Genomic DNA, 24,908 nt, shown 5'->3' on the forward strand with positions numbered 1-24,908 from the left:
CCATCTGGAGCTCGACGGGAAGCTGTTCGTCAACACGCAGCAGGCCCCTACCTGGCGCGCCAACTGTCGGCGTTTCGAGACCGGGGGGTCCCTAGGCCGACGAGTGAATGTCGCCGCGTGCCCCAGCCCAGATGGGTCGAGCGCGAGGCCGAGCGCAAAGGGGGGAGAGCGAGGCGGCCGGAGACCGGCGCGAGAGAGGTGGGAATCTCGCGGCCTTCGTGTTCGTCCCACGCCCAGGTCGGGTGCGCTTGCAGTAGGGGGTTACAAGCGTCCACACGGGAGAGGGAGCGAGCGGCTCCAAGCGAGCGCATATCTCGTCCTCGTCCCCGCGCGGCCAACCTTCTCTAAGAGGGCCCTGGTCCTTCCTTTTATAGGCACAAGGAGAGGATCCAGGTGTACAATGGGGGGGTGTAGCAGAGTGCTACGTGTTTAGCGGAGGAGAGCTAGCGCCCTAAGTACATGCCGTTGTGGCAGCCGGAGAGATTTTGGCACCCAGCTGGTGTGATGTCGTGGCCGTCGGAGGAGCGATGGAGCCTGGCGGAGGGACAACTGTCGGAGCGGTTGAATCCTTGCTGACGTCTTCTTGCTTCCGTAAGGGGGCTGAGAGCCGCCGTCGTCACAGAGTATGCAGGGTGCCATCATTGCCTATCTGGCGGAGTGAGCCAGATGGGATGCCGGTCTTGTTCCCTGCGGCCCGAGTCAGCTTGGGGTAGGGTGATGATGGCGCCTCCTGTTGACGTGGCTGGCCTGCGCCCTAGGTTGGGCGATGTGGAAGCTCCTCCGAAGCCGAGGTCGAGTCTGTCTTCCGTAGCTGTGGTCGGGTCCGAGCCCCTAGGTCGGGCGAAGCGGAGTTCGTCGTCTTCTGGGGCTGAGCCCGAGTTCGAGCCCTGGGTCGGGCGGAGCGGAGTTCGCCGTCTTTCGGGACTTAGCCCGAGTCCGAGCCCTGGGTCGGGCGGAGCGGAGTTCGCCGTCTTCTGGGACTTAGCCCGAGTCCGAGCCCTGGGTCGGGCGGAGTTCGCCGTCTTCCGGGACTTAGCCCGAGTCCGAGCCCTGGGTCGGGTGGAGTTCACCGTCTTCCGGGACTTAGCCCGAGTCCGAGCCCTTGGTCGGGCGGAGTTCGCCGTCTTCTAGGACTTAGCCCGAGTCCGAGCCCTGGGTCGGGCGGAGCGGAGCTTCCTATGGTGCCTTTGGCCGGGCCTGACTGCCTGTCAGTCTCACTCTGTCAAGTGGCACCGCAGTCGGAGTGGCGCAGGCGGCGCTGTCCTTCTGTCAGGCCGGTCAGTGGAGCGGCGAAGTGACAGCGGTCACTTCGGCTCTGCCGGCTGGGGGGCGTGTGTCAGGATAAAGGTGTCAGGCCACTTTTGCATTAAATGCTCCTGCGATTTGGTCGGTCGGTGCGGCGATTTGGTCAGGGTTGCTTCTTAGCGAAGACAGGGCCTCGGGCGAGCCGGGAACACATTCGCCGTTGGAGGGGGGCCTCGGGCGAGACGGAGATCCTCCGGGGTCGGCTGCCCTTGTCCGAGGCTAGGCTCGGGCGAGGCGTGATCGAGTCCCTCGTATGGACCGATCCCTGATTTAATCGCACTCATCAGGCCTTTGCAGCTTTATGTTGATGGGGGTTACCAACTGAGAATTAGGAGCCTTGAGGGTACCCCTAATTATGGTCCCCGACAGCTGTGTTTGTGTGCTCACTTCTTCACTTGTGTGCGCGGTTATGCTGCGGATTTGAGTCTTACGCGTGTTGCTCTCCCATCCTTACTCTTGTGCTTTCTTTGTGATCTATATTGTAAGGGCGAGAGGCTCCAACTTGTGGAAATTCCTCACAAATGGGAAGAATACTCAAAAGAGAAAAGACCATGGTATTCAAGTTGATCATAGGATCACTTGAAAGGGGTTGAGTGCAACCCTCGTCCATTGGGACGCCACAATGTGGAAGTAGGTAAATGTTTCTTGGCCAAACCACGGGATAAAAATCGCGTGTCTCTTGTGTTGCCTTTCTGTAATTGTTTTATTCACAAAAACTCGCTTCATAGCTACTTAGTCGCACTAACACTTTAATAATCAAGTTTGTGGCTATTTAATATTGATTTTACAGGATCATCTATTCACCCCCTCTAGATGCTCTCAGCAGCACCTCCAAACATGCAGTTGACGAGGAAGAGCTGATGATGCTCCTTTGCTTCTTTGCCTTGTTCCATCCTATTGGTGGAACTGGGAGAGCAAAGTCTTCATGAATGGCTCCTTGTATACCATTACCTTGCCGCAACAACACATGAGCCTGAGCTCCACCTAGGCTCATGGCGTAGCACCAGACAACAATGCAGGTAAGGAAAAATCATTTCACATAATTCTATCATACAGTTGCAGTGTTTTCATTAACTTGCATATAATTGAATTGTAGTAATTAGAAATAATTTTGGCAATATCATATGTTATGTATTTAGCATATTTCAATGACTTACGCTAGCTAGCATATGTTATATAGGGCATGTTTGGTTCAGCTTTTTCTGACCAGCTTTTCTGAAAATCTGGCTGTGGAAAGAATCTGGTTGTGGGGAGAATCTGGGTATCATTACGATTACGTGTGGAGAAAGATAAAGTTGTTCATAAGACTCAGGATCTAGAAAGTGACGGATTCCTAGTATTACAAAAACTCAACCGATTATGTGTTTATGTTCATTTTAGATTGTTTTTACCCCATCGAAACAAACAGACCCATAGTTGTTTCTCTTGTGCTTTGCTACCGTGACAAAACACAAGTGTCCAACTTACTTTTTATGTCAAAAGATTTATTTAGCTCTACCTATATCTGTCTAAATTAATATGTGTTATGATAGATTATGAAAAAAATTAAGTGTAGAAAATCAGGAGAGGTTCTGATATTTGCCACCAGCGAGAAACAGGTTTGTAAAATTGCCATCAGACCCATATTTCATAGACCCAACTGGACCCAAATTTCATAGACACAGTGATAATTATAACAAGAAGACAACATTGTGAGTGACAAAAATCCAATTATCTCGAAAATCAGTCATTTTTCTATCCTAATATATCTCAACATAATGGATTATAATTAAGATGGATACAAGTACAACTAAACAAGGCTTAAATATAAAAGAATTCAAGTGTGGTGAGCCATAGGCTTATCTGGCGTCTTACAAGCATCCAACACTTAGGTGCCGTTTGGTTCAGATTTTGGTAACGTAATGGACAAACGATAATGTTAAATGATGTTTGTTTAAGTCCAACCGTAATTGAATACCACACTACAAATGGATACCGGCTTATTCAAACTTGTTACCGCCGTTACTCAAGTGTCAATCATTACTATTACCATTTACGTTACAAAATTTGAACCAAACAACACCTTATTTCGTCTGTACCAAAAATAAAATTCTAATAGCACAAATTTCGAGGTACAGCTTCTATGCTCCCAGCTGGCCTGCTGTAAGGTTAAAGAGCTCAAACCTTGTCTCCGGAGGAAGCTTCCTTGTCAAAATACACCAAATACAAATGCCTCCGAAAACCTTGTCACACGTGCATGGCCATTGTGCATTTGTGCTGTCAAAAACTCAAAATAGTTGCAAATTCTCGCAAATTTTAATGATGAGTTGTGTTGTGTGCCTGCCCTCCTGCTGTCTGTCCAGCTGCAGATTCTCTCACGAGTCTAATCATAGGCCAGGGGTAAAAGCGCAAATGTTTCTGCGCTCTCTTTTCTCCCCTCACCCTTTCTCTTTCTCCCTCGACCGCCCCGGATCTATCTCGCCGCGCCGGCGCGCAGCTGAGCCGCCGAAGCGAGGAGGCAATCGAGGCGGACGAAGCGCCGCACCAAATTCGACGGGGGATCGAGCACCAGAGGCGTAGCGCAAAATGTTCAAGTTCCTCAAGGAGGTGGTCGCGGGATCCGGATCGGGACTCAAGGACTTCCCCTACACCATCGGCGAGCCCTACGCATCGGCTTGGGGCTCATGGAAACACCACCGCGGTACCTCCAAGGTACGCTTCCGCATCATTCCACACTTTCACACCCGATCGATCAGTCCCCCTTAGATGTATCGTTGTTTTGTTTTGTCGACTGCCGACTGGTACGGTTCGGTAGAACTGGTTCCGTTGGTCGAATTCGGGGAGGAACGAACTGTGCACGCTATGCTTCGCGTGTGCTTGGCTGTGTGGTTCATGTGCTACGTGGCTGCATACGCTCTTAATTTTGTGGGTCTGCTGCGCTTAGCGTTTTGAGCACTCGAGCTTTTTTCGGGTAGGTGTGACTATGTTGGACTATTGCAAGCTTTAGTAACCCTTTAGAAGCACAATCGCTGGATTCGGTGCAGAGTTGATTCGAGTATAGTCTATAGTCTGGTTAATCCAATGAAGGGTATTTGGTTGTACTTTAGATTTTTTGTGATATAGACATATAGTTGTGTGCAGTTATTTAAACTTCGATCTGCATGTTTGACTATGGAGCCCATTTACAGTGCCATGCCATCCAACTTGGTGAGGGTCAAAGGATATTGGGGATGTTACTGCTACTAGCTCTTATGTTGCATTCACCGTACCATCCAACTTTGTGTGATATAGTTATGTGCAGTTATTAGACTTCGTCTGCTCGTTTGACTGTGCACACATCTTATCTCACTATTACATCACATCGCATCAGCTGTAGGCTGAGAAAAGACGATAAAATCAAATAAACACAAAACCTTGGATGGCTTGCAAAACTAGTAATTCTTAATATATTGTCAAATACACAGAGGTTTAGAGAACATGTGCCATATTACCACTCATGTATTTGTCACTGATATTGCACACTGTCAATGGAGTTTTATTATTCATCCTAGGTTTACCATTAGTACTGAATTTTCATATGTAATTTGATTTCTTAAGCAGTTCCCATCAAATGATTATTTTGTCTGATTTTTTGGTAGATTTGTTTGTATGCCATTGCCAACATTGTTTGTTGCCTTGTCTTCTCCAGGATGATGGGTCGCCTGTGTCAATTTTTTCTCTGTCAGGGAGCAACCCTCAGGACAGACACATGGTTGCTGGTCGCAACGGTGTTAAGAGATTACGAACAGTAAGCTAACAACTTCAGTCATTGGGTTTTTTTATTACCGATATTCAATAGTGATGTACCTTTTAGACTTGAGGAGCAGTCTTTGGTGGCAAAATGTCAAGTCTTAAAAAAATAACGATGGCAACAGAGCCTTCTTTCAGAAAATCTAGACAACATCATAAAAATATATATGCCAAATGAGAAGGCAAAATGCCAAAAGAGAAGATGGAAATGTTTTTTAGCGATATTTCAGCATTATATACTTCTATGTGCTCTTCCATCCACAACATTACTGAATTGTTTCTGTTATATCTTACCTTCACCAGAAGTAGCATTTCTATGATACACATGTTTCTTTTTGTGTGGGTGGGTTGGGGGGGGGGGGGGGGTTAACTTGCCCTTTTGTTTCCTCAATATAGTCTGTTCAGTGCTGCTTTGGTTACTGCAGGTGCGGCATCCAAATATCTTATCCTTTTTACACAGTACTGAAGCAGAAGCTGCGGATGGACCTGCCATGAAATACACAATTTATATTGTAACAGAGCCTGTTATGCCACTTTCTGAAAAGCTCAAGGAACTGAATCTTGGTGGTACACAGAGGTACCACAGAACTTGTAGTTTTGTGTTTAGGAAATATTCTTTTCAGAAAGAAACAATCTGCAGTTTCTAGCATTTTTTCATCAGGTTTTAGTTCTGTTTTGTTAATGTTTCCTTTTTTTGGAATATTGGACTACTTTGTCATTATGGCTAATGGTGCAGAGATGAGTACTTTGCATGGGGGCTTCATCAGATATCCAAAGCTGTGAGCTTTCTCAATAATGACTGCAAACTTGTAAGTTCCTGCATCAAGTTGAAGTTTGCAGTGTAATATGCAATCCGGCTTGTTTTAATCTCTCCTTAGATGCAAGATAAAACATTCAATTTTGTTGATTTTGTTACATTTCCATGTAGATTTGCATTGTATTGTTCTGATAATTCCTTCTTGCTTGTAACAATGTTTTATTTAGTTATAGATGATGAACTGATCTTATGAAGCATGTGGTTGTGAATTTGTGTATTCTGCTTGCAGCACAGTTGTTCTTAAAATAAGTTAGGCTTTTTGTTCTATCTTCTTCAGTCTTGACCTAGAACATTTCCATGTTTTGATTATTGATGTGGGTGATTGTACATATATTATTGTAACATATAGTGCATTTAAATCAAAACAATGGGGTCTTAACACATAATTAGAAAGTACAACGCTATAAACGATTTGATTGTCAAATGACCTGTTTGCCATCACTTGATCAATATAGGTTCATGGTAATGTATGCTTGGCCAGTGTTGTTGTTACACAAACCCTGGATTGGAAGCTTCATGCTTTTGATGTTCTGTCAGAATTTGATGCTAATAATGAAGCCTCTGGTAGCCCCATGTTGGTAAGGACTTGACCCGCACCTTTATTTATATTATTTAGACATGTTGCATGTACAATTCCATCTCCAATGTCATTTACGTAATACTCAAAGTCAAACTGTGCTCCTACAAAATATATTTGAAACTTGTTTCATTTGGACACCTTATGTGTTAAGGTCAACTTTAACAAAAAAAGTTAGAAGGGTTTAGTTCATATTAGTACCATGGAAATTGAGGAAAAGAGATGGACTATATAATTACATTCCTTGATAAATAAAGTAATAAAATGTTTACTTTATCTGAATTTGTTGCCATGTGTGTGTTTTCTTTTTGCAGCAATTTGAATGGTTAGTTGGAACACAGTACAAGCCAATGGAGCTGTCAAAGTCAGATTGGGCTTCAATTAGAAAATCACCCCCATGGGCCATTGATTCTTGGGGACTAGGTGAGCGTAAATAACTCTTAATGGTTCCTCCTCATGCATGACATGCTTGTTATGGTTGTACTTATATATTTTTTTTTGAGTAAAGTACATTTCCGGTCCTTAAACTTATTAGGGGTGGATTGGGTATTTCTAATCTCCAGGAGCTCTGCTGGGCTCTCAAGATGAGATGGCTTTGGTTGCAAAAAACTGACCCTGATCGCCCTTGGTCTGGATTACCTATCCATGTCCCTAGTAAGGCTCGGGCCTTCTTTTCCAGGGCCTTGATTTCTGAGGTTGGGGATGGAACAAACACCATGTTCTGGACATATTGATATAAGTGGCTTCATGGGAGAAGTATTTCTGATTTGGCACCTCGATTGTATGAACTAATACCAAAGAGAGCCCTCAACAAGAGAACTGTCTAAGACGCCTTATCAAATAGGAGATGGGTTTCAGATATCAAAGGGGCCCTCACAGTTGGAGCTCTAATTGATAAACTTCATCTTTGGGAAGCTCTCTCAGATATTGTCCTGCAACCCAATATAGAGGATAAGCACATTTTCAGCTTTGCTTCAGATGGAAGATACTCTGCAAAGGTTGCTTATAAGAGTCTTTTCCTGGGATCAAGCTCCTTTGGACATTACAGAAGGGTGTGGAGATCTTGGGCCCCATCAAAATGTCAATTCTTTATTTGGCTGGTTGCCCAAAACAGGTGTTGGACGACGGACAGACTGGCTAAGAGACTAAGAGAGGTTTGAATCATCCAAGCAAATGCACTTCATGTGACCAGGAAGCTGAAACTATAAACCATTTGCTTGTGTCATGCGTTTTTGCAAGATCATTTTGGTACATGATGTTGAGGAAGTTTGGCATGCATTCTTTAGCCCCACAATCAGGTGCCACATCCTTTCTTGGGTGGTGGGAAAAAGCAGAGGCGGTGAATGGGCCTGTCAGGAAGGGTCTTGGCTCCCTCATCATTCTAGGGGCTTGGATGATTTGGAAACACCGTAATAGATGTGTTTTTGATAACTGGACGCCCAGCTTGCCTCTAATCCTCAGGCTTGCGGATGAAGAGAGGAGAATGTGGGAACTTGCAAGGGGCCAAAGGGCTAGCCTATATGGCAGCTTCCTTGCCTGATACCTAAGGGATGCTGTCTTTGGAGTAGCAGTGGCGGTTCAGGGCTCTATGGACTCCTTTTTGTATGCATGTTTTTGGCCTCCGTCATGAGTGCCTTGTATTTGTTTCGGTCTTCTTTAAGACCTTGTTACCTTTCTTCTTAATATATAAAAAGGCGCATTTCTCCTGCGTATTTCGAAAAAAACTTATTAGGTTGTGTCATTCCGGTCCATAAACTTTTAAAGTATGTATATTAAGGTCTTAATCTCTGTTCGGGTCTCAGTTAGGTCCAAAACGGATCAAAACAGATCCGGTAACAAGTATTTTCTTTCTTCCTCCTTGTCTCATGTTGCTATGCCCACATGTCACTTGCTTGCATTGCACTGGCAACGTGAACCACTTAGTTACAGCTGAGGAGGCGGGCACCACCTGTTGCTGCTTCTTACAGCCTGCACATCTCATTCACCATTTCATCAAACACCTTGAGTGTGTTGTGGCTGTACCTGGCAGCGCTGGTGACCAGCTTCTTGGCGTTGCGCGCGTGCACGCCGTTCGGCCGCAAGCGCACCATGGCTGGCTGCTTTAGTTTCCATGCATTCAAGTTTAGATTTCTAAAGTAGTAGCCATGCAACAACACAAAAACGATCTGCTGCTGGTTGATTTGCATCCAGGAAAGGAATCACGAGCCTTTTGTTGGAGAAGTCGGAGGCTTTGAGAGTAGATGGCGACTCCATTGGTGTCCATGTCAACGGATAGCGTGTTCTGGAGCAGCTCAGGATCGCCGCAGCGGCGGACAGCGCACTGGGCCCGGAGTTGGAGAAGGAGATTCGGTTTCCCCATGTTGGTGCTTATGATGGCGCTGTGGTTGCTGCTGCTCATGAGCTGTGTAGGAAGGGGGTCGTGTCCGGGATCCCGCCGACGATGATGACAGTGGTGCTGCCAGCATGGGCATAGCGGTAGCAGTAGCAGCAGCAGCAGCAAGCTCCTGCTGAAGGCGTGCACACAGATGCTGGTGGCACGCTCGACATGCCGCCGCCGAGCACCTGACTCCTGCATCCGATTAACGAAGAAGAAGACATGTTCCGGTCCTAACGAGTCTGTTTTGATTCATTTTGGACCTACCGGAGACCTGAATAGAAATTAAGACCTTAATAGACATACTTTAAAAGTTTATGGACCGGAATGACACAGCCCAACAAGTTTAAGGACCGGAAATGCACTTTACACTTTTTTTGTTACTATATATGGGAGAAATTGTGTTCTAGTGGTAGTGGTTAAATACTAGTACTGAACTTTTGAGTTCTACATAAAAGTCATGAGGGGCTAAACAAAAATGTCAAATTATAAATTGATGTCATTTGAACTTGTATGTTGTTTGCTTTCGGTGGTCTTCATCATTGGTTGTTATTTTCTGAAAACTGAAACAATGAGAACATGACACTCATTGCAGGGTGTTTAATTTATGAACTATTTTCTGGTGCAAAGCTGGCTAGAACAGAGGACCTTCGAAATACTGCTTCAATCCCAAAGGTCAGCTCACATGATTTCAGCTAGTCACTTATTTTGCACTGTGCAATTACCTTCATTGCTTTTGGAGTTTCCCCACTGTTCTAACTGCAGAAGTTTGTATGCATTTGTGTCTTTTTGGTTATTGACTATTTTCTTCCCTGTAGTCTCTACTTCCAGATTACCAGAGGCTCTTGAATTCCACACCTTCTCGTAGACTAAATCCTTCAAAACTTATTGACAACAGCGGTAAGCTCAACATATTTTCTGTGTCGTTCAGCCAACTTTTGGGGTGTCATTTTATCTAATTATAATACATTTCTTCAATGCTTAGTCTTACCACAATTATTGTCCTCCATGTGGGAATTGCATTTGTTCAAAAAGCTGAAATGGTGTCTTTGGCTCTCTGTTTCAGAGTTTTTCCAGAACAAGTTAGTAGAGACCATCCAGTTCATGGAAATTCTTAATTTGAAAGACACCTTTGAGAAAGACAGTTTTTTTCGTAAACTCCCCAATATAGCTGAACAGCTTCCTCGTGAAATAGTTCTGAAAAAGGTACTTCCAAAGTGTCAAGTAGAACCCTCTATTCCCTCGTTCATGATTATTCTCTACCTTTGTTTATTCGTTTCAAACCAGCCAGGTGAGTAGGTGACCTTATTTGTATACTTATTATTTGGGTTACTTTGTGCACAGCTGCTCCCTGTATTGGCTTCTTCTCTTGAATTTGGTTCAGCTGCCGCTCCAGCCTTAACTGTTTTGTTAAAGATGGGTTCCTGGCTTCCTGCTGACCAATTTAATATCAAGGTGACCTTTTCTCTACTTATTATGGTTAATACTGCTTATGAGCTATCAAGTAGTCTGATTATTAGAGAATGCTGGCCCTTTTCAGGTCTTGCCAACTATTGTCAAGCTTTTTGCCTCCAATGACCGAGCTATCCGAGCATGTCTTTTGCATCACATAAATCAGTTTGGGGAATCAATGTCAGCTCAAATTGTTGACGAACAAGTATGTGATATACTTTGTGGACAATCGGACATCTGTATTTGTTCCATTAAACTGTATGCATAAATGTTTCTATCTAATGATCTAATGTTCCTTTTTAGGTTTTTCCTCATGTAGCCACTGGCTTCTCTGATACTGATGGTACTATTCGTGAACTGACATTGAAGTCGATGCTCGTATTAGCACCAAAAGTAAGTTGCTTCTATCCTCCTGTTGGGTATGGGTTTATCAGTGAGATGTATTATAAACTGGCTAGATCTTAGTTATGAAAAAATATAACTTTTTTTTGTCAATTTTTCTAGATTTGTTATTTTCTTGGTTGTGATTTGTATTGCAAAGAAACAGAACATATATGTATTAATTTGATAACCAATATTGTCTTGTGTTCAGTCTTATTCTGTAAATGGGTTTTTTCTAAGGTTAATATTATGCAAGCTTAGGGCTGAATTCCTATAACCAATTTGGTTTTATGAACTCATATTCTTGCCTTTAGATGCAGGAGCGTGCACATACGCACAACAATTTGCCATGGCATGCTTTGATGGAATATTTCTGGGATTTTAGATCCTCAATCCCTCATGCACTGATTTCTATTTCCTGCCAAAAGCTATACTTGCAGATGACTGATTGTCTGGTCCGTTATTGCAGTTATCTCAGCGTACAATCTCAGGATCTCTCTTAAAATATCTCTCTAAGCTACAGGTGAAATTCATTTTTGGATTTTAAAAGGTTTATACTGCAGTTATGGTAGACAACTAGACACTGCTTTATGTGACAGGTGGACGAAGAACCTGGTATCAGGACAAACACAACAATTCTTCTTGGCAATATTGCAGGCTACATGAACGATGGGGTCTGTCTCAGAGATACAACTATTGTGTTATTTGTATTCCTTGTTGATACCCTTTTCTATGTTATGTACTAATTAGACATGCTGAACATGTTGTGTTAGCGCAGTTCTCTTGCGCTTTCGAAAAAACATGTTGTGTTAGAGAATTTCATTGAAATTAGCTTTTACAGATATTAGCAAACATGCCAGTTCGTTGCATTGGAACACACAATATCATCTGTTACGATACATCTTGGAATCGACCTATTTACCATGGCTAGACGCATTCTATTCTAACTCATATGAGCATGAGCACTGGTTGTGAGTTCGGGTCACTATAGGACAAATAAACCAATCAGGATTCTTATCTCTAATTCATCACGTATACTATTCTTAGTAAAACTGGCTATAACTATTATGCTTGGGGAAGTGGAGGGACGGGGTGGGGGAGAGAGAAGGATGAAAATTTTGAGGAAGAACTTTTCTCCTTTTAATATTAGGTATAGAAGCTGTGTTTAGGGGGAAGTTTTGGAGTTTCTTATACTCTGGATATCCATTTATTTAAAATATGCTTTAAACACAAAAAGGTGCAAGTGCAAATATGAACAGTCATTTTGCGTATAGGCTTCTGCTTCCAGGTTCAAGGTTTCTATTTCTATTGAAGACACTTTTTTCACAACTGACCTGACTAGCACACCTGGTTAAGGGTTTTTCAGCCCTATCTATTGCTGCAGAAACATGATTACCGAACAGAAAAAATATTACGAAAACTGCCTCTATCTAGGATAGCCTGTTTATATGAAAAATAGAACTATGTATAGCCTGGAGATGGATTTTATTTGCTAATTCTAGCATAGTGTTTGCTTCTTTGCTGACAAGGCTTTGTTATCTGACAGACAAGGAAGAGAGTACTGATCAATGCATTCACAGTTCGTGCATTACGTGATACCTTCCCTCCGGCCAGAGCAGCTGGTACATACCTTTGCAAACGTGCTGTTTTAGTACCGTTAGATCTACGAGTATTTTTCAGTGAGCAAGTGTGAATGCTTTGTACCATGCCTAACAATTATTTACTCTTGCTTCATTGCAGGAATCATGGCACTGAGTGTCACTAGTTCATACTATGAAATGACAGAGATTGCAACTCGCATCCTGCCTAACATTGTTGTGCTCACATTTGACCCAAATAGGTAAGCTTAGTCTTTATGTTCTCCTTGCTAGCTGGTAATAACAGGCTTCATCCCTGTAAAACATTTGGGGATCTGAAATAGATGCATGTAAGCTTTTTATGGCGCTAGACTAGGATGCCATCTTGCACACAGGAAGGATGTGATTTGGTGAAGATTGCACAAGTGTAATCAGCGTATTTTTCGCACATATGTTGTAGACAAAAGAAGCAACAACAATAACGAAGTCTTTTAGTCTCAAACAAGTTAGAGTAGGCTAGAGTTGAAACCCAGCAGAAACCATAAGTCAAGGTTCATGCACATGGATGGCGGTTTTCCATTCACTGATATTAAAGACTAAATCTTTAGGTATATTTTATCATTTCAAGTTTTCACTGTCTCTTTTCATGTCAACTTTGGTCTTCTTCTGCCTCTTACCATTGTTATTGCACCTTAGTATCCCACTACGCATTGGAGGTCTTGATTTTTTTAGATAATGGATAACAAAGTATCCGACTTTCACCTCACTAGGAGGATAAGGCCAAAATTATTACAGGACCAGCAGCTCATTCGTCTGCCCCAGAGGGAAGATCAAACCTCCAATACATAACACCAACAAAACAGAAAGGATAGATAGTTTGGTTACAACTCAATCCTATTTGTAAACCGCCATCCATTGAGTGCCCAAATCTCCATAGCCACCGTCTCTAACCAACGGCAAGCGACCTTTATTTTGTTAGCTTCTTCACTTTTCTGCAGCATGGCCCAAAACCTGAGCCAATATGTTCCCCTGAAGAGCACCTGTAAAGAAGTTAGCATTGGGGTGTTACCAAAAACTAAATCATTCCTACTTATCTAGATAGCCCAGCACAGAACTGAAACACCTGTAATAATAAGCTTTCTAGTTTTTGAGTTCACCTGCAACAATCAATTCCCGAACACTTGACGGATTGACCGAGGTGAACTCAAACCAAAACACCAGTACAAGAGCCACCACAAATGGTTGGCAAGGTGGCATTGAAAAAATAAATGTTGAATCGTTTCATCTCTCTAGCAAAACACACATTTTTTATTGCCCCGCCAATTCCGTTTTGCCAAGTTATCCTTAGTAAGTACCACTCCTTTGAGTAAGTACCAAATGAAAATTTTGATCTTCAAAGGCATTTTTAATTTCCAAAGAACTTTGTGATGGGAGACATAACCATTGTTGATCAGAGTCCTATACATCGATTGAACAGTGAATTGTCTCGAAGAAGTTAGATTCCAACAAATCAATCCTTTTCAGTATTTAATCTAGCATTCACAAGACGTTGAACAAGGTTATGCCATACCACCAAGTTGTGCCCCACTAAAGCTCTACGGAAAGCTACATTTAGCGGAACTGAGCTGAAAACCTTGGCAACCGTTGCACTTTTGTGCTGAACAATTTGGTATAAGGATGGGTATTGAAACATGAGGGGTTGGTTACCTAACCACTTATCTTCCCAAAACCTAATTTGTTCACCATTTTTAAGGGTAAAAACACCACATCTTAAGAAAAGTTCCTTAGCTTTCATGAGACTGGACCGAAAGTGCGAGTCCCAAGGTTTATGCGAAACTTTAGATAGAGTATATTTCTTTAGGTATTTTTCTGCAGAATATTTTGCCACGTTCCATCCTCATTAATCAACTTGAAAAGCCACTTGCTTAGCAAACACTTATTCTGCAAGTCTATATTCTGGATCCCTAAACCCCCACGCTCCTTTGTCTGGCATATGATGTTCCATTTAGCAAGCCTATATTTCCTCTTATGGTCTTCTCCTTGCCAGAAGGACCTAGAATGGAAGTAGTCTATTCTCTCCAAAACTCCCCTAGGAACTTCAAAAAAGGACAACTTAAACATTGTCAGACTTGAAAGGACAGAATTTATTAACACCAGCTGACCTCCTACTGACATAAGTTTTCCTTTCCAGCTACTAAGCTTCTTCTCAAACTTATCTCCAATGATTTTCCAATCGCTATTTTTAAGCTTCCTAAAGTGCATAGGAATCCCTAGATATCTAAAAGGATATTCCCCCACTTTTACACCTAAACAAATTAATGTATTGAGACTCATCATCTTTGGCTTGGCCAAAACAGAATAACTCACTTTTGTGATAGTTAATCCTTAGGCCAGAAACTTGCTTAAAAGCCAGTAAGAGATGTTTAATGTTTTCTGCTTTGGCCAAGTCATGGTCCGTAAAAATTAGAGTGTCGTCCGCATATTGTAAAATAGATAGCCCACCATCAACTAAATGGGGGATAAGACCGTCAACCTGGCCCTCATCGTTTGCCCATTTTATTAATATGACAAGCATATCTACTACAATATTGAAGAGAATTGGAGATAGGGGATCTCCTTGACGCAAACCTTTTTTATCTGAAAGTTTTCCCCCACCTGATCATTGACTTTTATACCCACATGACCACCAATCATCACCGAATTAATCCAAGAGCACCACTTACTAGCGAAGCCTTTCATCCGTAATGTTTGCTGCACAAAAGGCCATTTCACTTTGTCATAGGCCTTTTCAAAATCTATCTTAAGAATGACACCACTAAGTTTTTTTTCTATGCAACTCATGGATTGTTTCCTGTAATACTACTACCCCCTCTAGAATATTCCGTCCGGGAATGAAAGCCGACTGAAATGGTCTAATATAATTATCCACCACTCTGGATATCCTATTTGTGAGAACCTTAGTAAAGATCTTGAAACTAACATTCAGCAAGCAAATAGGATGAAATTGTTTAATGGACTCGTGTTACCGGCTTCCCTCTGCTAAGCCTGCAACTTAGGTTTCCTAGTCTCTCCCAAGGGTGAGTGGAGGGGAAGATCAGAATTGCGCAAGGCGAGGGGGGAGGAAGGCGTTGATCGCCTGATTGCCCTGGTCACCGGTGCCGGCGCTGTGCGCAGCCAGGGTGACCCAAGACGATCCCGCCCCTAGGGAGATCTTATTTCTTGGATGCCTTAGTCTATTACAGCTGATGCCTAGCCGCCCTTATAGTCGCAGGTGACCTGGCACACCCTACTGTAGAGATTATTTAGGAAACAAATCAAAATGAAACTAATCCTCTAAGGAACTGATCTTCTAAGGAAACTTATCTTCTCCTCCTAATCAGGAACTGATCATCCCTGCTGCCTCTTCTTGCGCCCCTTCCCTTGCGCCTGGTAAACTGGCGGCCCATAAAAGCATCTATAACATTTTCCTCCTCTCCGACTGTCCGACAAACAACTCGTCCTCGATTTGGATCTCTGGGTAACGCCTCTTGAACTCAGTAAACTGCTCCTAGGTAGCATCTGACGGCGCGCGCGGCGCGCCCCATCCATTGTATAATTGTTATATGCTGAACACAGTCTTTTTGTAGGTCAACATTATGCACCATACACCATAGCAGGTCTAATCATTGTCCTATAAAACTTGCTTTTTAGCTTCTGTAGTACTCTTTTGTCGCATAGAGCGCCAGATGCTTGAAGTCATTTCATCTACACTACTTTGATTTTATGGCTAACATCTTCACCAATATCCTTGTCTTTTTGTAGGATTGATCCTAAATACCAAAAGATATCCTTCTTGAACATCAATTGACCTTCTAAACTAACATCTTCCACATGCGTAGTATTGTTGAAGTCATTGTTTTTAGATCGTCTGAGAGTCGGGCTAATCGGTACTCTGTGCTCGATTAGGGTGTTCGATTCGATTATGTTGCCTGATCGTCTGTGTCAAGGACCAAGAGGGCCCACTACAGTGCCTCTACAGTAACAGTGGTACTGTAGCACGTCCCTCATGTTGGTTACTAAAGAAAAGGTTAGATAAAGATAAGGCTGGTTTGGAATAAGTTTAGAATTAGAGATAAGATTAGATCTAGTGCTTAAGGTCAAGTAACCTCTGCGTAAAAATATGATTCCTACTGCATGCGCACAAATTTAGGATGGCAAGAATGTGTGTTGAAAGGAAATGGATCGACATGCATGCAAACAAAAAAACTGATTTAAATGTTTTATTTCCTCATAAATATAGTATCTCTCCAACAGCCAAGCATCTAGACTCGTTAGAACCGGTTTATGATATATACTGATACTAATTATGCTACACGATGAAGGTATTTATGCACTGCGGTATAGTGCGTAAAAATCTGGGATGCGGTTCGAATTAACAACCCCATGTACATGCGTCAACTATAAATCATGAGATTTGATTAGGGGCATCGATTAGGGGATTTAATGAGGTGGATTGATTAGGGAATATAAATTTTTTATGGTAGTAATGGACACCATAAATCAAGGGATTGCATGCGCGAGATTTTATGAAATAATGGCAAATGGCCTTATTTTCGGGAGCAGTTACCTTTTTTGTGAATTTTTGTTTCGTTGCGTAAACGAGTGTGTCGTAAATATCTTATACATATGGTGTAAATGGTAGAAACCAAATATACACACTGGGTTAGGTAATGAGATCATGCATAAAATCAATAAACGTTTGCGTAATATGTGAATAAAAATATCATAAACAGACAATATATGGAAGCGAAGCCATGAACTGAAATATATGTCGTAAACACGTATTGACGTTGGCATAAAATATGTATACAAATTAGCATAACAATAGGTCTGCCACTCGCGGAACCGCCACCTCGTCTCTGGGATTCGCCACCACTCGTCGGAGGATGCCTGAAGTGCGTCGAATCGGAGGATGTCGCGGTTCCCACGGTGTGGATGGCGAACCCCGCGCGTACCTCTGGGGAGCCGCCACCGCCGTCGCGCCTCTGGGAAGCCATCGACGCTGTGCCTCTAGATCGGGGAACCGTTGTTGCCGCGCCTCCGGATTGAGGAACTGCCGCCATCGTGCCACCGAATCGGGGAGCCGCAATCGTTGTGCCTTCGGATCATGGAACCACCGCTGGGGAGCTGCCGCTGCCGTGTCACCGGATCAGGGAGCCACCGTCGTCGTGCCTCCGGATCGACGAGCCGCCGTCGTCACGCCTTCGGATCGAGGAACCACCACACGCGGCTAGTTGGTCGCCCGTGCATCGTGGTGGGGGCGTAAAAACCTAAACCCTGGTGGCCTAGTGCTCTTTTTGTAGACACCCGGAACCTGGTGCGGCTGAACTAGATGGCAGCATTAGGCCAGGGCTTCCCTTAGCTATTGGAAGCCCATAGCTTGTAATATCTGTGCGTGCGTGGGCGACTAATCGCCCTGAATCATCGCCTAATCGTCTGATCGCCCTGTGGCATCGATTGGACGATCAGGCTATCTGAAAACTATGGTTGAAGTCACATCTCATATATTTGGTTTCAGTTTTACTAAAAACTGAGTTAACTAATCATATGTGACTTCAACCATATATGAGATGTGACTTCAACCATAGTCACATCTCATATATTCGCCGTCGTCAAACCTTTGGAATCAAGAGTCTCCTGCCACAACTCTAGTTCCTTATCTACTCTTGCTCGGCTTTCATCAACTAGTATTACATCGTCCTTAAAAAGCATACACCAAAGGATATCCCCTTATATGTGCCTTATGACCTCATCTATCACCAAGGCAAAAAGCTAAGGGCTCAATGCTGACCCTTGATGTGGTCCTATTCTAATCAGGAAGTCATTTGTTCTATGTCCCTTGTTCGAACACTAGTCACAACATTGATGTACATGTCCTTAATCAGTCCAACGTACTTCATTGACATTATGTGCCTTATGACCTCATCTATCACCAAGGCAAAAAGCTAAGGGCTCAATGCTGACCAAGGTTTTAAAATCGGCTAGTCGACTCTAGTCGCCTAAGCACCGATAAGGTGACTAATCGCGATTAGTCGTCGATTAGCTCGATTAGTCGATCCTAGGTCGACTCCCTAGTCGTCCTATAGTCGTCCATCTATAACAGGACCATATATATATATATATATATATATATACACACATATACATATATATATACATATATATATATATATATATGTATGTATGTATATGTATATGTATGTATGTATATGTATGTATGTATATATATGTATGTATATATATGTATGTATGTATATATATGTATATATATAAATATATATAACAGTATACTAGATTGCAAATCCTAGTCGACTCCCATCCTCATCTGCAGCAAGCAAAGAGCAACTCAAGAAGTGCTCATCTCTGTTTCCAGCAAAAGAACAAAAGACTAGAGGAGGGAGGGATTACCAGAAGTTCTCATCTCTGTTCCAGCAAAAGAACAACAGAGCAGGAGGGAGTGGAGGATGGTCTGAACTCTGAACAGAGCAGAGCAGGCGGCGCTCAGCAGTCAGCAGTCCAGCTCCAACAAGAAGCTGAGGGCGGCGGCGCTCAGCACAGCAGTTAGCACTCAGCAGTCCATCTCCAGTCCAGCAAGCAGAGGAGGGCGGCGGCGCTCAGAGCAGTTAGCAGCAAGCAGAGGAGGGCGGCGGCGCTCAGAGCAGTTAGCAGCAATCAAATGAAGGCGGCGGCGCTCAGAGCAGCAGCAAGCAGAGGAGGGCGGCGGCGCTCAGAGCAGTTAGCAGCAAGCAAATGAAGGCGGCGGCGCTCAACTCCAGCTAGGGTAAAAGACTGTACAAGAGGGGCAACGGCATTGGCACATTGGCGCTCAGTTTCAGCTCCCCTGGTGGGCCGGCCCAAATAGAAAAGACCAGCCTGGAGCCCAAAACAGAGCACCTAGTCGAGAACAAGCCTAATCGGACGACTAATCGCCGACTAATCACGATTAGTCGGACGACTAGGTTTCTAGTCGCCCTAATCGCGTCGGTGGCCCTAATCGGCCTTGCATCAGCGATAAGTCCGACTAATCGCGACTAATCGCGATTAGTCGGACGACTTTAAAACCATGATGCTGACCCTTGATGTGGTCCTATTCTAATCAGGAAGTCATTTGTTCTATGTCCCTTGTTCGAACACTAGTCACAACATTGATGTACATGTCCTTAATGAGTCCAACGTACTTCATTGACATTTTATACTTTTCCAAAGTTCACCACATAATTTTCCTTGTATTTTGTCATAAGCCTTCTTCAAGACAATGGAAACCATGTGTAGGTCCATCTTCTGCTCCCTATACTGCTTCATCACTTGTCTTGTTAAAAAATGGCTTCTACAGTTAACCTTCTGAGCCTGAAACCAAATTGGTTCATAGAGATCCTTGTTACTTCTCTTAGAAGATGCTCGATAACTCTCCCCCATATCTTCATAGTATGGCTCATCAACTTAATTCCCCAGTAATTAGTACAGCTTTGAATATCTCTTTTGTTTTTATAGATCAATACCAATATGCTTCTCCGCTCGTCAGAAATCTTGTTCGACCGGAAGATATGGTTGAACAACTTGGCTAGCCATACTATAGCTATGACCGCGAGTCATCTCCATGCCTCAATTGGGATACTATTAGGGCCCATTGGCTTACCCCTTTCTTCTTTTTCCAAGCCTTTGACCTCAGATTCTTGGATTCTACAGCAAAAGAGCCATCCATCTGAAAGGTTGTGTCCACATTCTCCCCATTGAATTTTAGACAGAAGAAGGAAGGAAAATTAAGGACAGGAGACACTAGTCTCTCTTGGGTCTTGGTTCATCACCAAACTCAAGCCCAACCGGCCTCTGATCACCAATCCTATCCTGTGTTCCTTTATACCTAGTACTAACCTACTACTACCAGGTCATTGCGCAATGCCCAACCCTTTCACTGGGCTGCTGCTGGCATAGTTGTTAAAGCGGCAAGGCGAGGTAAGGCGACCGACCCCCTTTTTACCTTTTAAGCGATAAGGCGTAAGGCGAGGCAACGCCTTAGTAATATACAAAAATAGGCAATACAAATTAAATATATAGGAATATAGTCTCGAATAGCAAATAGGAGTACAAGATCAACATAAATCAACATAATAGACTAGTCCAACTGAAGTAATAGATAGTAGTAGATAACACCCTCATCTCTCAATAGCCATCATCAAACTCATCATGAAATGCAGGAGGATTCTCTTCATCATCTTCCTCCTCGTTTGCCTCATCACTATCACTCACATTCATATCCAGATTTAGAGAACTAAAACTGAGTTAACTAACTAAGAACACTAGCAGTTAACTGAAACTGAGTTAATTAAACAGAGAGAGAGAGAGAGAGAGAGAGCAGAGCAGAGAGGAAGAGAACATAGAAACAGAGAAGGGAGATAACAGAGAGAGCAGAGAGGGAAGGGAAGAAAGCGCACTGGGGGAGAGTAGAGATGGAAGAGAGCACACTGAGGGAGGACAGCCATCCAAGGCGCCCGCAAAGCGTCGCTAAGGCGACGCCTTATTGTCTAAGGCGGACGCCTTAGTCACGGACGGTCGGACGCAAGGCGAGGCAGACACCTTGCCCCTAAACCTCGCCTTACCGCTTAAGCGACGTTTAAGCGATGCCTTAACAACTATGGCTGCTGGCCAATGTTTCCATTCCAATCTTTCAGCCTTGGATTATCCACACAATGTCATAAAATCCTCAGCACACAGTACAGTAGGCAAGATTCGGGTGTGGCAGTTCTCTGTACCTGTCTGTCAGCATCTAGCACTGATTATGGATGGCAAGCCCATATAAAGAGCTTCGACCTTGTATAAGCCCAAGGTTTCCAAATGTGCTGACAGGTTCAGAGGTCAGGTCACATCTCCAGCAAAGAAAGCTTTGTAGGTTTCGTTTAATGTATGCATGTTAATCACTAATAAATAGTAGTACTTGTCACATTCAAGTTGATCTAGATTGTTGGTGTCAGCAAACTTGAATGCATGACACCATTCATTCCATGTTTGTACATGGTACTATGCATTTGTCCATCAGAGTCTACTTTTCCCTCTTTTTGTGGAGTGAGGTTTGGTTATAACCTAAACCTATTGGCATAACCGTGGGCCCATGATTCAGTAGCATGCGGCACCAAATTGGAGAAATTGTTTGAGCACTAGATGCACAATTGCTACAAGAGAAGTGCTTGATCCTTTCCAATTTGAATGCAACAATATCTTGCTAACATATTTTTCTGCACTATATTTTATTGTTTTAGTTTTTATAGCAATTTCTTTGATGTTTCTACAGTGATGTCCGAACGAAGGCTTTTCAGGCTACCGATCAGTTCTTGCAAATAGCAAAACAACACCATGAAAAGGTATGCATATCTAGTTTCTTATGATCTATCCACTTTGTTGGATCACTTGAACCAACCAACATTTTTCTTTTAATGGTGTGCCACATGTATTTTTTTTAATGTTCTGAAGCACTGATTGTCTTAAGACTTGAATAAGGCAGAAGCTAAAAATCACAGAATAATATTCCTCTGGATAATACCAAAATGAAAACACATACTCTAAAGCATCACTGCAGTTGGTTCTGGATCCTAAAATGGAACTGTCAAGCATTCATCAATGCTAGTTATTTGAATTTTGTTCATTTAGATTCAAGGGTTCTGGTACTTTTCATGGTTTAGATCACAGGTTAAAATGTTTTTAGAGCCTCTCCTTTTTGTTATAAGGTCATCTGCTGTACATTTACTAATGTAAATTAGTAAATATTCTACTTTGCCTTTCTGTACTGTTGATTTTGCTCTTCCTATGTTGTCTAATATTTTAATTTTGTGTCCTATAGCTTAATACAGGAGACAACAGTGTGGCTGAAAGTACTGGTGTTAAGTTAAAGCCTGGAAATGCAGGTTTACTTGGGTAAGCTATCTAACGTCTTGGCTGCCAAAAGGAAATAAATAATGTTTATAATCAGTGCCTGTTTTGGTTGACTGCCACACTTCGCCACAGTTTGATTCAATTGCTTAGTTCACTGCCACACTTGGCGTGCCTCTGAAAATATTTACCTTCCATCATAGACATGTTCTTGTCACACCTTGCGTAAGCCGTAAGGTGTGGTGAGCAAATTGTTTGCTACACCTTAGACAAAGTTTGGCAAGTGGAAAAAGTTTGGCAATGTAGAGGTAGGGAACCACAGATCAAATCATCTATCTATGCTTAATATTTGTAGCTGAAAGCTTCAGCCAATGCATAATGGACTTCAGTATCAGTAATAAATTTACCCACATTTGTGATTTTTTTTAAAAAAATATGCTGGTTTTAAGCAGTAACCACGTACTGAATGATAGGATGTTTTAGTTTCCTGTATTCTACTGGAATGTTTATTCAAACTCGTCTGGATACAGGTGGGCCATGAGTTCTGTTACACAAAAGGGTAAACCTTTTGACCATGCCCCAATATCTACTGCAAATGCCAATAATTCTCAAGCATCAACAACCTCGACTGCCACTCCAGGTATTGGTGATTTAATTGTCACACAATTGCTTTCATCCCTAACAATCTCTACTGTTCTCACATCCATAAAGGGATGAGGTTTAGATTTCCAAAAAAGAGGATTAATACAGTACTCTTGTCAATTCATTATCTGTTATTAATACTTGTAGGTTTCTGGATTCATCTGACGACTAGTTTTACAAGTTTGTATTAACATTTACTAAAAAAATCTTACTTCTATGAAATAATTTCATTAGAAAAATCTGTCAATAATATTTTTTCATATAAATCAAACCTTAGAGGTTTCACATGTCAATGGTCAAAATTCAGAAAGCTGGATGGAACTGATCCTAGCCTTTGGTGGCTGACAAACCAGAAAGAACAGAAAAACAATGACAAACAAGAGTTGATAATGCCATGTGTTGTTATATGTTTTGAATCCTAACCTTGTAGTATCCTGTTATTAGTACTCTCATGCCCCATTGCAACATCTATCCTAGCTTTTTTTTTGTGGACTAATTGAGTGCAACTATACTAGTTCTGTTCACTTTAAAAGATCTGCAATTGAGTATATCAATTCGATTGCCAGACACTCAGGCTTCCACACTAGCGTATGCACCATCCACATCCACCTCGCTTGATCAAGCTGCATCAGCATCAGCAAGGTCGTCAGTAGATGGGTGGGGTGAGCTTGAGGATGGTAATATCCATGAGGAGAATAGTAGCGATAAAGATGGATGGGATGATGTAGACCCATTTGAGGACAAGCCATCCCCATCTCTTCTATCCAACATACAGGCTGCTCAAAAACGTCCAGTGGTGCAACCAAAGCAACCGGGTAAGCTGGCTTTCGTCGAGTGTATTGTTTTGTTTCATGCAGTCGCATGGTCATCTTTCATTACAATTGTACTATTGCAAACATAATCAAGTATGAAATTTACCCACGTGTCAACTTCACATATGTTCGCATTTCCATCTTTTACGTCCTTGTTTGTGATCGTACCAAACTAGATTGATAAGATGATCATTTAATTTTGCCGGTTTTCCTTTTGATCTTCTCAAATGCAGTTGCAAACTCATCTAAACCAAACCCACTGAAAGCGCCAAAGTCAGAAGACGATCCTTTGTGGGGTCCTATAGCTGCTGCACCACCTAAAAGTGCAGTAAAATCTGCAGACATCAAGCCATCAACATCACATAATGATGAGGATGACCTCTGGGGTTCAATAGCAGCACCTCCAAAATCATCTGGGAAGCCTTTGAAGCCAGCTGTAGCGAATAGTGACGACTTATGGGGTGCCATCGCAGCACCTCCACCAGCAACCAAAGCCAGACCCTTAGCCTCGTCAGGTAGGGGCCGAGGAACAAAGCCAGCGCAACCAAAACTTGGTGCTCAAAGAATAGGAAGAACATCTTCAACTGGAATGTGACGTCTTATGATATCAAGTGTTGTACAAGAATGCAAAGTTTTCCTTTTTTTTTCCCCTGCCTTGCGTTGAGTCTGTCCAGGATGACATTCTTTGTAAACTAGTAAAAAGATTTATGTATATGAGCACAGTTTTGACCAATGTATTAGTATTATTTTACCATTGTGTATTAAAATAGATCCAGAAGATTTTTGCACATCACAGCTGCAATCATCTTAAGTCCATATTATTAATATATTGCTATGTCTTATTTTGGCGTGATAAGAGCAACTTAATGCCTTGTTTGGGTAGTGTCGTATTCACCTTAATCCAAGGTAGATTGAGATGTAATTTAAACTAATTTACACCTCAATATACATGGAGAGGTGAATATAAGAGTATCTAAAATAAATTTTCTATACCCTTCCTATCCACAAACAGTTTTGATTGACTATGATGGAGAATTAAGTTGACTATCTTGAGCGCATGAGATATCCTCTAACCAACTTACATGCTCTAACCAACTTACATGCTGTTTGGTTTCTAGGGACTAATTTTTAGTCCCTACATTTTATTCCATTTTAGTATCTAAAGTAAATTAAGACTCTATTTTAATTTTTGGATTTGGCAATTTAGAAACTAAAATAGATTAAAATGAAGGGACTAAAGAATAGTCCCTAGAAACCAAACACCCCCTTAGCGTGTTTGGTATTGACTAAAGTTTAGTCTTCG

At 42.6% G+C, this 24,908-nt stretch overlaps 1 protein-coding gene across 2 annotated transcripts; it reads left to right on the forward strand.

Moving 5' to 3' along the window:
• Positions 1 to 3,544: 3,544 nt before the first annotated feature.
• LOC100279852 (uncharacterized) lies at positions 3,545 to 24,458 on the forward strand. 2 transcript variants are annotated; one of them, XM_020542079.2, is made up of 21 exons: positions 3,545 to 3,996; positions 4,973 to 5,071; positions 5,499 to 5,650; positions 5,810 to 5,882; positions 6,346 to 6,468; positions 6,782 to 6,890; positions 9,437 to 9,516; positions 9,660 to 9,741; positions 9,908 to 10,047; positions 10,186 to 10,296; positions 10,382 to 10,498; positions 10,597 to 10,686; positions 11,144 to 11,197; positions 11,274 to 11,348; positions 12,221 to 12,296; positions 12,415 to 12,514; positions 21,577 to 21,646; positions 22,123 to 22,196; positions 22,682 to 22,791; positions 23,309 to 23,608; positions 23,839 to 24,458. In XM_020542079.2, exons 1-21 carry the CDS (start codon positions 3,871 to 3,873, stop codon positions 24,198 to 24,200), a joined length of 2,523 nt encoding a protein of 840 aa, XP_020397668.1. In that variant the 5' UTR covers positions 3,545 to 3,870; the 3' UTR covers positions 24,201 to 24,458. The 2 variants fall into 2 exon arrangements, with proteins under 2 accessions (XP_020397668.1, NP_001146277.1); NM_001152805.1 differs by having other exon boundaries at positions 3,659 to 3,996; positions 23,360 to 23,608; positions 23,839 to 24,355.
• The last annotated feature ends 450 nt before the right edge of the window (positions 24,459 to 24,908 follow it).

Source organism: Zea mays, chromosome 8, assembly GCF_902167145.1.
Source record: "Zea mays cultivar B73 chromosome 8, Zm-B73-REFERENCE-NAM-5.0, whole genome shotgun sequence".
Classification (NCBI taxonomy): domain Eukaryota; kingdom Viridiplantae; phylum Streptophyta; class Magnoliopsida; order Poales; family Poaceae; genus Zea; species Zea mays.